The sequence below is a fragment of the Lethenteron reissneri genome, chromosome 35 (genome assembly GCF_015708825.2).
Source record: "Lethenteron reissneri isolate LAM-NWPU_2019-01 chromosome 35, ASM1570882v1, whole genome shotgun sequence".
NCBI classification, from domain to species: domain Eukaryota; kingdom Metazoa; phylum Chordata; class Hyperoartia; order Petromyzontiformes; family Petromyzontidae; genus Lethenteron; species Lethenteron reissneri.
The window spans coordinates 120,842-133,478 of NC_083813.1; the positions used below are offsets into that span (position 1 = coordinate 120,842).

A 12,637-nucleotide genomic window follows, 5' to 3' on the forward strand; every position below is an offset into this window, starting at 1 on the left:
GTAATATTACACTGTATTATTCTATCCACCCTACTGTATATCACACTGCTGCATATTCACTATACAATTACAATACTATATATTGCCTTATACATTATATTAAACATTACAATTTTATACTATTTATTATTATACAATCTGCTATACACTATACCATTGACCGTCGCATGAAAGATAAGAGGAAGCAACGAAATATGTCAATGGAGAGTGGTGGTAGAAGACTTGCAGCGGAGCAAAGAATCCATTCCCTGTGGAGAATACAAGATATAGTCAATGCCAGTGAGTGGACTGCGGTCTGAAAGTCACCGTAAACGTGAACACAATCAGTTAAGATCCGAAATGGTTTATTACGTCCTTCCAATGATTGCTGAGCCAGAATGCATCTTCTCGGTTGAAATTGTCTCTGTGTTTGTATATGTGGATCGCTTCATGAACGAATCTCTCGTGGTAGCCAGATGGCTTGCAGAGAACCTCTGTCTTGGAGAAGTCAATGTCATGTGAGCCCACTGAATTGTAACAGTGATCTGCCACGGCTGAGGTATTTGTCCTACCGTGTTTCAGGTCTGCTTTATGTTCACGGATGCGGTCCGAGACATGTCGTTTGGTTTCTCTAATGTAACTGCTACCACAGAGGAAACTTAGTTTGTAGACGCCAGGGTACTGTATGTCTGGAACCACATCTTTTACAGACGGGACCAGATCACGGATTTTATGTACTGTGTTGAATCGGACCTGGATCTTGTGTTTAATCCGAATTTTGGAGATCTTTTTGTGACCCCAGCAATGTAGGGTAAGGTGATGGTTTTGAAAGGCTCCTCAACAGGATCCTTCTTGATGGTTGGAGTGATGGCTTTGCGGATTGTGTAGTCGGAGTAACCATTTGCCTTAAGAGCTTGGCGTACGTGTTTGAGTTCACTGGCAATGTGTTCCTGGTCGGAGATGCATTGGGCTCTATGGCATAGAGTCTTGATGAGGAGTTCTTCTGGGATGGATGGTGGTGGGAATCCGGTTTTAGGTAAGCATCCGTATGGGTGGCTTTCCTGTAGACAGAATGGCTCATTGAACCATCAGGTCTCCTTTTAATTAGGACATCAAAAAAGGGTAGCTTGCCATCTTTTTTGACTTCCATGGTGAATCTGATGGCTGGGTGTATGGAATTGATGTGGTCGAGGAATTGGTCTAGAGCAGGACAGCCATGTGGCCAGATGACAAAAGTGTCATCTACGTACCTCTTCCATAAGGTCGGGCGTAGAGTGGCAGTCTGGATGGCGTCAGTCTCAAATTTCTCGATGAACACGTTGGCTATAACCGGAGATAGGGGGAGCCCATTGGGGTGCCCTCAGTTTGTTTGTAGAAAGTTCCATTCCAGGTGAAGTATGTATTGGTTAAGCAGTGTCTCACCAGGGGGGGGAACCCCAGTATTCAGTCCTTTGAACCAAGTCTTCAATGATTGCGATGGTGTCAGGTACAGGAACTTTGGTGAATAAGGAAACCACATCAAAACTATATTCTTAGGTTTTTTCAGTAAAGTCACGTAGGTAAAACATTAAAGTAAAATAAAATAAAAATCACGACGTCTCGGAGGCAACACAAGCTTCCGTCTTCAGGTGGAACCGTCACAGCCACGACAGCTGTATCAAGTAAATGAGAGATTGCAAGAGCTACCACTCCGTATATATAATGGTTGGAGAGGGGGGAAGGGCCAAGTACGGCACACGTTTTATTCATATGGTAAGGTGAGGCTTAAGAGGGTGAGCCTTAGTTATGGAGAGGTACGGTTTGTGACTAAACCTGGCCTACATAACAATAGTGTGAAAAGGAGAAAACAACTAAACATGGTAAAACAAGCCTGGCTGTCTATCAATAACCTGTAATAGTTGTTTCAAATAAGATTGGCCAAATAAGTGTAGTTAAATCTGTTGGATGCGTTGGAATTATGAAATTTGATAAAAATAATAAAATTAATAATTTTCCAAAAAATGCGCAAATCGCACTAATTTGTTAATGTGTGTATTAACATGCATAAATTATAATATGTGTGTAATTATATGCATAAATTATGATAATCACGGAGATACATCGTAGTAATTTATGCGGATGCTTGCGATTATGTTAATGTGTGCCGTTGTGATAATTAGGCTAGCTTCGTTATCCAGAGTTATATCAATCAGGATAACACGTTCATCATAGATTTATTTACCGATTATCCTAGTGTGTGTGTTATGAATTTTTAGGTCTCCAGGTTCAGATCTCATCACAGGATACAGTTATCAAGAATAAGACATTTTGCATGGACTTGGAAAGAAGCACTCGAACAGTTGGTGTTAAGCAATTTTAATTCTAAACAAGCCCATGACACTCTCTTATGCGAAAGCAGGTATACGTCAATAAATTCATGTAACTCGTTATGCAATTAACGAAAATGGATGACTAAAAAATTAACCCGTTAAACCAAAGTTTTGCACTATAAGCCTTTATATGCGTGGCATCGGTTTTATTTTTATTCATTTCTGTTTTTCTTGAGTAAGAGTTTCATTTTATCACATTGGTATTTTAAATTAAATATAAGGAAAGTCGTATATAAGGCTTATAAGTTTTCAGTTTTTGTATGATTGTTATTATGTAACATTTTTGTTGTTTTCTTGAATATTTTCTGTGTTTAGGAAAAATATATGATTTCCTAAAAGTGGAAAATTTTGGAAAAAATGTTTCACGAAAATAAATTGTCACGCACAACGAGTCTGTGTGCAAAATGTCAGCTCGATTGGATCACGGGAAGTGGGTTAAAAAACGACCGAAAGATTTGCACGGTCGTAAGCGCGCAAGCAAGCAAGCAAGTGAACTTAATATAAAGGATTTAAAAATACTTATTCATTGGCGAAATTATGCAGTTAACGAAATGATGACTAAAACATTCTTATTCATGTAACTCGACGGCAGCAACTGCTTTGCACGATCAGTTGATATTGAACGCACCACCTCGAATGGCAACCCTTTTTGAAACGCAAAGATAATTTTTTTTAAAAGTCTTATTCGTGTGCGTGCTGTGTGTGCGTTGTCCCCTCGTAATATTAATTGTGTCGTTAGCTTGTGTGGTGTAGGAGGATACAAACAGCAGCCAGAAGTTTTCTCTGGTTGGGCGTGGCCGCCGCGAGCCTCTCTTGCGTGTCTCTGCTTGTGACGTCCGAGTCGTGCTGCTCTTGCGCTCTCTCTCTCTCCACTGCTGGATGACGAGTTTGCACGACGCTCGGTGACGCCCGGTGACGTCCGAGTCGTGCTGCTCTTGCGCTCTCTCATCTCCCTCTACTGCTAGATGACGAGTTGGCACGACGCTCGGTGACGCCCGGTGACGTCCGAGTCGTGCTGCTCTTGCGCTCTCTCTCTCTCCACTGCTGGATGACGAGTTGGCACGGCGCTCGGTGACGCCCGGTGACGTCCGAGTCGTGCTGCTCTTGCGCTCTCCTCCTCTCTCTCCACTGCTGGATGACGAGTTGTCACGACGCTCGGTGACGCCCGGTTGACGTCCGAGTCGTGCTGCTCTTGCGCTCCTCATCTCTCTACTGCTAGATGACGAGTTGGCACGACGCTCGGTGACGCCCGGTGACGTCCGAGTCGTGCTGCTCTTAGCGCTCTCTCTCTCTCCACTGCGTGGATGACGAGTTGGCACGACGCTCGGTGACAGCCCGGTGACGTCCGAGTCGTGCTGCTCTTGCGCTCTCTCTCTCTCTCCACTGCTGGATGACGAGTTGGCACGACGTTCGGTGACGCCCGGTGACGTCCGAGTCGTGCTGCTCTTGCGCTCTCTCTCTCCACTGCTGGATGACGAGTTGGCACGACGCTCGGTGACGCCCGGTGACGTCCAGTCGTGCTGCTCTTGCGCTCTCTCTCTCCTCCACTGCTGGATGATGAGTTGGCACGACGCTCGGTGACGCCCGGTGACGTCTTGTCTGTTTACACTGGTCTTTGGTAGGTGTGCCCTCAAACACACGGCGCATTCGATGGTGCTGTCCTCTTCCTCACAGCCGTTGACCAGGCTTTCTCCACTGCTTCGCGCTCTCTGCTTTGCACGCTTGGTCGACACTTGGCGATCTCCGCCCTTTTACAGGTTGATTGCTTGGTCGTCCTCGTCACTCTCTCTGCTCCGTGCTTCCCTTGTTCGTGCAGCTGCCAGCTTCACTCGCACTTAACTTCGTTCTGCGAGAAGCGACACCTGCTATCGGTATCGTGTTTCGTTTCCTCACGACGCTCCGCCAGCCGGAGCACGGCTGAAACCCAGCCCCGACCCAGGTTGAACTCAGACTTCTGCGACTCGAACGACCCCTCCTCGTTCCATCACTTCTCGAGGCACAACCGCCCCAGCTCTCTTGCGAGCCCCCGTCGCAACGCTGCGTCGCAAGCCGAGTTGCGAGACTGAGCGCGACTCGGACAGACTGCTCTCAGGACTGTCACTTTAACGATGTCTCGTCGTGCCATCTCTCCTCGAGGCACGACTGCCACACCTCTCTTGCGAGCCCCGTCGCAACACCGCGTCGCACGCCGAGTTGCGAGACTGAGCACCGACTCAACCCAGACTGCTTGTTCGCTGTGTGCGCCCGTGCCCAACTCAAAACGTGACTCCCCTCTCTCCTCTCCGCGTCTCTTGCGAGAGAAAACAAAACAGAATAAAAAAACAGATAACTTTGGAATGTCAGGCACCGATTCCCCCCTGTGACCTTTTGCTCCCTCTTTGCTTGCCAGACCCCGCTGGAAGACAAAGGTGGCTGAGGAGATGTTTGCAATACATTTATGTGGTCCTGTGTGTTACATTTATTCTTGAATTATATTTTATGAGTTCCTTCAGTCTTAGTATCGGGGTTATCATTCGTCTATGTTTAATGAATATTCGTAATGATCCTCGTCACATTATTATTTTGGGGCTTCGCCAAGTTAGTTCTCCAGAGATTGGTGTTTTATTCTGAGTTATATTTTAATGTCCTGAGGGTTAAGCGTAACTATGTTTCCACTTAAGCTTTCTGGAATGCGTACTCTTTAGTTTTTAGGAAGGTCGTGTAGGTAGGAAACATATACTAATAATAAAAAAATTATTGTTTGTTGGTTAATTATCTTTGTTAATTTCTACTTTTCGGTAAGGAAAACGTTAAGAAAACGCGAGTTGCAACCGTTATTTACTCTGCACCTTTTCTGTACATCTCCAGATGTCTTGGGAGGCTAGTCCATACATCTTTTGTCCATCTGGATGTCTATGACCTCTCTGTGACCGAATTCTCAACATTTTAACCGCCCTCCATGTTTCATGGATTCCTGGTGTGCTTGTGAGGAGAAGTGAGTTGTTTTCATTGTTTAATTTAAAAAAAAGATATATAGATAAAATGAAAATATAATAAAAAAAAAAAATTTGAATTAAATTTCGATTTAAAGCTTTCGTGACTGCAGGGATTCATCTTCTTGGTTCTTTCGGTAAAGTCACGTAGAAGGGAAGTAATAAAGTAATAAAAATAAAACATAATAAAACAATTCTCACGACGTTTCGGCCACAACGCAAGCAGCCGTCCTCAGGTGAAAACCAGGTCCGTCGAGGCGACAGAGTCTGAATGAAACAGCACACGAGCTTGGAGCATATATATAAGCTGGGCGCATTGACAAAGGAATTTGCATATCAAAAGGAATTTAGCATATTTATGGGAAATGCAGGAATGTGATTAGTACTGCATATGCATGTGCATTATGCAGGATTAACAGCATCAAAGGGAGCTGCAGTTACTGCTGCTGCAGCAGTTGCTGCTGCTGCTGCAGTTTCAGCTGCTGCTGCAGTTGCTGCTGCTGCTGCAGTTGCTGCTGCTGCAATTGCTGCTGCTGCTGCACTTGCTGCTGCTGCTGCAGTTGCTGCCTTATCCATTTTAATATAACACTATGTATTATTCTACCCACCCTAATGTGTATCATACTGCTATATGTTTACTGTACAATTACGACACCATACATTACTCTGCACACTGCACCATGCCAGTGAGTGGAACGCGGTCTGAAAGTCACCGTAAACGTGAACACACTTAACTGATTGTGTTCACGTTTACGGTGACTTTCAGACCGCGTTCCACTCACTGGCATGGTGCAGTGTGCAGAGTAATGTATGGTGTCGTAATTGTACAGTAAACATATAGCAGTATGATACACATTAGGGTGGGTAGAATAATACATAGTGTTATATTAAAATGGATAAGGCAGCAACTGCAGCAGCAGCAGCAAGTGCAGCAGCAGCAGCAATTGCAGCAGCAGCAACTGCAGCAGCAGCAGCAACTGCAGCAGCAGCAGCAACTGCAGCAGCAGCAACTGCAGCAGCAGCTGAAACTGCAGCAGCAGCAGCAACTGCTGCAGCAGCAGTAACTGCAGCTCCCTTTGATGCTGTTAATCCTGCATAATGCACATGCATATGCAGTACTAATCACATTCCTGCATTTCCCATAAATATGCTAAATTCCTTTTGATATGCAAATTCCTTTGTCAATGCGCCCAGCTTATATATATGCTCAAAGCTCGTGTGCTGTTTCATTCAGACTCTGTCGCCTCGACGGACCTGGTTTTCACCTGAGGACGGCTGCTTGCGTTGTGGCCGAAACGTCGTGAGAATTGTTTTATTATGTTTTTTTTTATTACTTTATTACTTCCCTTCTACGTGACTTTACCGAAAGAACCAAGAAGATAAATTTTGAATTGTTCTTAATAAAAAAAGGGTATAGACACAACAAATCTCTTTTTGCATGGTTAATCACATCTTTCCAATGATTACTCAGTTTGTAACCATCATCACGGTTGAAATTATGTCTGTGTTTGTATATTTGTATGGCTTCGTGTACAAACCTTTGATGGTAGCCAGGAGGTTTGCAGAGAACCTTGGTCTCGGAAAAGACAATTTCATGAGAGCCCACCGAGTTGTAGCAATGATCGGCAACGGCCGAAGAATCAGTTCTGCCGTGTTTCAGATCTGACTTGTGCTCGTGGACACGATCAGAGACATGACGTTTCGTTTCTCCAATGTAGCAATCACCACAAATGCAACTCAATTTGTAGACTCCAGGATACTGTAAGTCAGGAACGACATCCTTCACAGATGGAATCAGATCACGGATTTTATGCACTGTATTGAATCGGACTTGGATCTTATGTTTGTTTAGAATTTTGGAGATCTTTTTGGTCACGCCTGCTATGTATGGTAACGTGATAGTTTTGGTCGGAGTTTCATGTGGCTGTTTCTGTGTGGTGGGAGAAACAGCTTGGCGGATAGTGCGGTCAGAGTATCCGTTCATCCTGAGGGCCCGATGTACATGTCTTAATTCACCGGCCAGGTGGTGTTGGTCAGAAATGCCATGGGCTCTGTGGTATAGCGTTTTGATGAGAGAATTCTTTTGAGATGGGTGGTGGTGGGAATCCGGTTTCAAGTAGGAATCTGTGTGGGTGGCTTTCCTGTAGACAGAATGTCCCAAGGATCCGTCAGGCCTCCTCTCAAACAGAATATCCAAGAATGGTATTTTACCGTCTTTCTCCACTTCCATGGTGAATCTGATGGATGGGTGTCTAGAATTGATGTGGTCCAAGAAGTGGTTCAATGCTGGGAGGCCATGTGGCCAGATGACGAAAGTGTCATCCACATACCTCTTCCACAGGGAAGGACGCAGGGTGGATGTCTGGATGGCGTCTGATTCAAACTTTTCCATGAACATGTTGGCTATAACTGGTGACAAGGGGAGCCCATAGGGGTACCCTCCATTCTGTTTGTAGAAGGTGCCATTCCAGGTAAAATAGGTGTTGGTGAGGCAATGCCTAACCAGCGCAGGTACATCAGAATTCAATCCATGTTGGTCTAAGTCCTCAATTATTGTTAGGGTGTCCGGTACTGGGACTTTGGTAAACAAAGATACTACATCAAAGCTGACGAGGATGTCATCAGGAGATAGTATCATGTCCTTAACCATAGAGACTAATTGGGTTGAGTTGAGTACTGCCGAAGAGGTCTTGCCTGTGAAGGGAAGCAGAGTATCTGATAGAAAACGGGCTAGTTTGTACGTAGGAGAGTTTGTCGTCGACACGATGGGTCGTAGCGGGGTGCCTTCTTTATGGATTTTGGGAAGACCATAGAGTCTGGGAGGTCTAGCCGCCGATGGTTTTAGAGAGGGACGTTTGCTTGGTTCGATTAGGGAAGTCGAACTCGTGATGATACTGTTGGTTTTTGTCGTTAGGCTTTTCGTGGGATCGTTTTTAATTTTGGAGTAACTCCCATCATTAAGAAGGTCCAGGATTTTGTTGTTGTATGAATCTTTATCCATGATGACCGTGGCATTGCCCTTGTCTGCCGAGAGGATGACTATATCATCTCTCTTTTTTAGGTCCGCGAGTTCAGAGCGTTCGTTTTTGCTGATGTTACTAGTGGGTTTCTTAGCATTCTTAAGAATAGTAGCTATTTCAGCTCTTGCTACATCCGCATGGATGTGTCCTATGCCTCTGAGGGCTACATCACCCATCCATCAGATTCACCATGGAAGTGGAGAAAGATGGTAAACTACCATTCTACCATTCTTGGATATTCTGTTTGAGAGGAGGCCTGACGGATCTTTGGGACATTGTCTACAGGAAAGCCACCCACACAGATTCCTACTTGAAACCGGATTCCCACCACCACCCATCTCAAAAGAATTCTCTCATCAAAACGCTATACCACAGAGCCCATGGCATTTCTGACCAACACCACCTGGCCGGTGAATTAAGACATGTACATCGGGCCCTCAGGATGAACGGATACTCTGACCGCACTATCCGCCAAGCTGTTTCTCCCACCACACAGAAACAGCCACATGAAACCCCGACCAAAACTATCACGTTACCATACATAGCAGGCGTGACCAAAAAGATCTCCAAAATTCTCAACAAACATAAGATCCAAGTCCGATTCAGTACAGTGAATAAAATCCGTGATCTGATTCCATCTGTGAAGGATGTCGTTCCTGACTTACAGTATCCTGGAGTCTACAAATTGAGTTGCATTTGTGGTGATTGCTACATTGGAGAAACGAAACGTCATGTTTATGATCGTGTCCGCGAGCACAAGTCAGATCTGAAACACGGCAGAACTGATTCTTCGGCCGTTGCCGATCATTGCTACAACTCGGTGGGCTCTCATGAAATTGTCTTTTCCGAGACCAAGGTTTTCTGCAAACCTCCTGGCTACCATCAAAGGTTTGTATACGAAGCCATACAAATATACAAACACAGACATAATTTCAACCGTGATGATGGTTACAAACTGAGTAATCATTGGAAAGATGTGATTAACCACGCAAAAAAGATTTAACTACACTTATTTGGCCAATCTTATTTGACAGACAACTATTACAGGTTATTGATAGACAGCCAGGCTTGTTTTACCATGTTTAGTTGTTTTCTCCTTTTCTCACTATTGTTATGTAGGCCAGGTTTAGTCACAAACCGTACCTCTCCATAACAAAGGCTCACCCTCTTAAGCCTCACCTTACCATATGAATAAAAAGTGTGCCGTACTTGGCCCTTCCCCCCTCTCCAACCATATATACGGAGTGGTAGCTCTTGCAATCTCTCATTTATTTGATACAGCTGTCGTGGCTGTGACGGTTCCACCTGAAGACGGAAGCTTGTGTTGCCTCCGAAACGTCGTGATTTTTATTTTATTTTACTTTTAATGTTTTACCTACGTGACTTTACCGAAAAAGCCTAAGAATATGAATCCTTGCAGTCACGAAAGCTTCAAATCTAGAATCACATCAAAACTGACAAGCAGGTCGTCTGGGGACAGGGAAATTCCCTTGATTGTCGATACCAGGTCAGTAGAGTTTAGTACCGCAGAGGTGGTTTTTCCAGTGAAAGGCCGCAGGATTTCAGACAAAAAACGAGCCAGTCGTTGAGTAGTTCTTGAATTTTGTTGTTTTATTCTATTTTGTCCATGATGGCAGTAGCATTGCCTTTGTCGGCTGAGAGGATGACAATGTCATCCCTATTTTTTAATTGAGCTAATTCAAAACGCTCATCTTTGCTGATGTTACTAGCTGGCATCTTAGCGTTTTTGAGGGTTGCAGCGATTTCAGATCTTGCTACGTCTGCAGCGATGTGACCCAGGCCCTTGAGAGCCACATCTACTCGGGCAATGATATCATTAACTGGTATGTGTCTAGGTGTGACTGCAAAGTTTAGTCCTTTAGCTAAAACGGATTTCAGACTATCAGAAATAGAACTGTTACTGCGATTAATTACGACTTTGTTAACGTCTAGCTTTTCAGTGTGTGGGTCCGGTCTCTTATTTGAGAGGCGGTTGAATTTGGAAATCAAGTTGTCCTTACATTTGGTCGACATAGCGGCAGCTGAAGAGGCAGTCATATTGTCTACATGTTCCCAATCCGATGTGGACATTGTTGCAGTCAAAGATAAGTGTGATTTGTAGAGTGTCTTGTCTAACTGATCTAGTTCGGTGTGCGTAATGCTGATTTTCTCTGAGATAAGAGCTAAGCTAGTTCTAGACAGAATTCGTTTAGCATTAGAGGAAGTTACAGCAGCAGAGGTTAGTGTAAATGCGATTGGTATTACCCCGTGCGAGTTATCAATTTTTATTGTGTATGTGTCATGATGTGATTGCTGTACATGTACCAATCATGCAAACCAGATGTTCTAGCTCAAGGGATTATCCACATGCAATATTTTGATTAAAGATACATACCCCTAAACATACATACACAACAACCAGACAAATATTCCTCATATAGCCTTAACAGACTTTTGGGGCAAATGCTGTTAGCAAGTAGCACCTATGAAGGCCAGAACGGTACATGAGGGAGTGGGTGGCCAGCCCCACGCCCGACTCCTTTTTCTCCCCAGTGGTGATGTTTTTACACACCGCACTAGGTACTCATTTGAGGCTGGGTTGACCTAAGGGAGGCGCAGGACCAGTTCAGGTAATTGTCACTGGTGTTGGCCGTGAGCGGCAATCGGACGCATGTGCTCGGGTTTGTAGCGCAGCGTGCTAACCGTTACACAAGCGTATGCATACATAACAACAATAACCAGCATTTGCCACTAAGTGGCGGTGACGTCACCACGGCGTTTGTCCCAAGCTATGTTCACTTTAAGGCCACGTGAAGTATTGAACGCCCGCTGGCAGGAGAACACGGGACAGACCCAGATGCCATGGGTTGACTGACCGATGCACCACCGATGCACCACCTGTGCCCCATACTGTGCCAACTTGCTGTGTTTTAGCCACCCGGCGCTCTGTTTGTAATATGAATGTTGAGAGTGAGTGCTGGGCCGCCGTCTTCTCTGTGCAGAGTGGCGTACTCCCCGCTCGTCGTGTGCACTTCTTGCCTCGATGCGGAATCCAAGCACGTGCTGAGCTCCGCGCTGCTCGTGCTGGGAGGACATTTCGTCTCCCAATGGACCAGCGACTGCACCCACTTGGTCATGACGTCCATCAAGGTCACCGTGAAGGTAACGGTTCCCGTGCTGGGTTCCATCCACCGCTGGAACCGGTGGGAATGTGACCTGGTAGACTGGTCACACGACAAGGGATGGCGACTTGGCCCTGCATTCGTAGTAATGGCTCTGCTCAGGATTGGCTCTGCTCAGGATTGGCTCTGGTTCTAGTGAGCCGGCACAAAGCCACGCAGTTACATTCTGTCAAATCATGGCTCAGCCGCTCATGCGTTTTTGAAAGCAGCTGAGTGGCTCAAGCCTGAGCCGAGCCGTAACTATGACTTTGGCCCACAGTGTTGATATCATCAACCATTAATTCGCTGCTGGATGACTGCCTCCCCAAGCAGCAACCATCTCTCACGATATTGCAATGTACAAATCTGTCCAGCACCTGTGTGTGAACTGATTTCGCCGCTCCATCTCCTTGGCGGCCTGTCGGAGTTAATTTTCTCGTCATGGAATTCTGCTCAGTTTTGCGAGTGAGCAGTAATATTTTGCCACGATGGCGAGATGTCAACTACCTCGCCCGGTATACAGAAGGCCGTGCATTCGATCCCGACCCTAACGGCTGCTGTATATTTGGAGTTTGCATGTTCTCGTGATTGCGTGGATTTTTCTCCAGGACCTCCAGTGTTTCCCTCCACATTTAGAAACATGCATTTCTAGTATTTGTCTGCTATAAATTTCCACGCGATAAGCCACTTTTGTTGGGCTATGATTCATTGCCAGGTCGCTTCTGAAAAGAAGCTACACAGCTCAAATGGGCCTTACCTGGTAAAATATAAATAGTTTAGTTTTTTAGTGACTGAGTTAAAGCCCATGTACTTGTACAGGAAGAAGCTTTAGATTTTCAGTTGTGCAGATTTTTTAAAACCCATAATCGGCCCATAGCATATTAAAGTTACGTTTGTGAATCCCCTTGTGGTGCCTGCTCGTAATATTCCGTTTGTTTACTCCAGACAGCCTCACCGAGTCTCAAGACTCGTTTTCAGGAGGGTTCCTGCCAAGTTCTCACAGTAGGGAGTAATGTTTCTGCCATGTGTGATACCAATTGAGTAATTTGCAGGATTTGATGTTTCACAGGATGCTGCTTGCACAGGCTGCCAGTGCCTTGTACTGCAATGTACAAAGCCAGGTTTTGCTTGCTCGG

The 12,637-nt window shown here is 45.3% G+C and overlaps 1 protein-coding gene across 1 annotated transcript in view; it reads left to right on the forward strand.

The window, feature by feature from the left end:
* The first annotated feature begins 11,286 nt into the window (after positions 1-11,286).
* Positions 11,287-12,637, forward strand: part of LOC133350778 (nibrin-like) — a 37,229-nt gene continuing 35,878 nt past the window's right edge. The window contains exon 1 of the mRNA XM_061565503.1: positions 11,287-11,502. Within this exon, the coding sequence (XP_061421487.1) occupies positions 11,302-11,502 (201 nt within the window). The 5' untranslated portion in view covers positions 11,287-11,301. The remainder of the gene's footprint in view (positions 11,503-12,637) is intronic.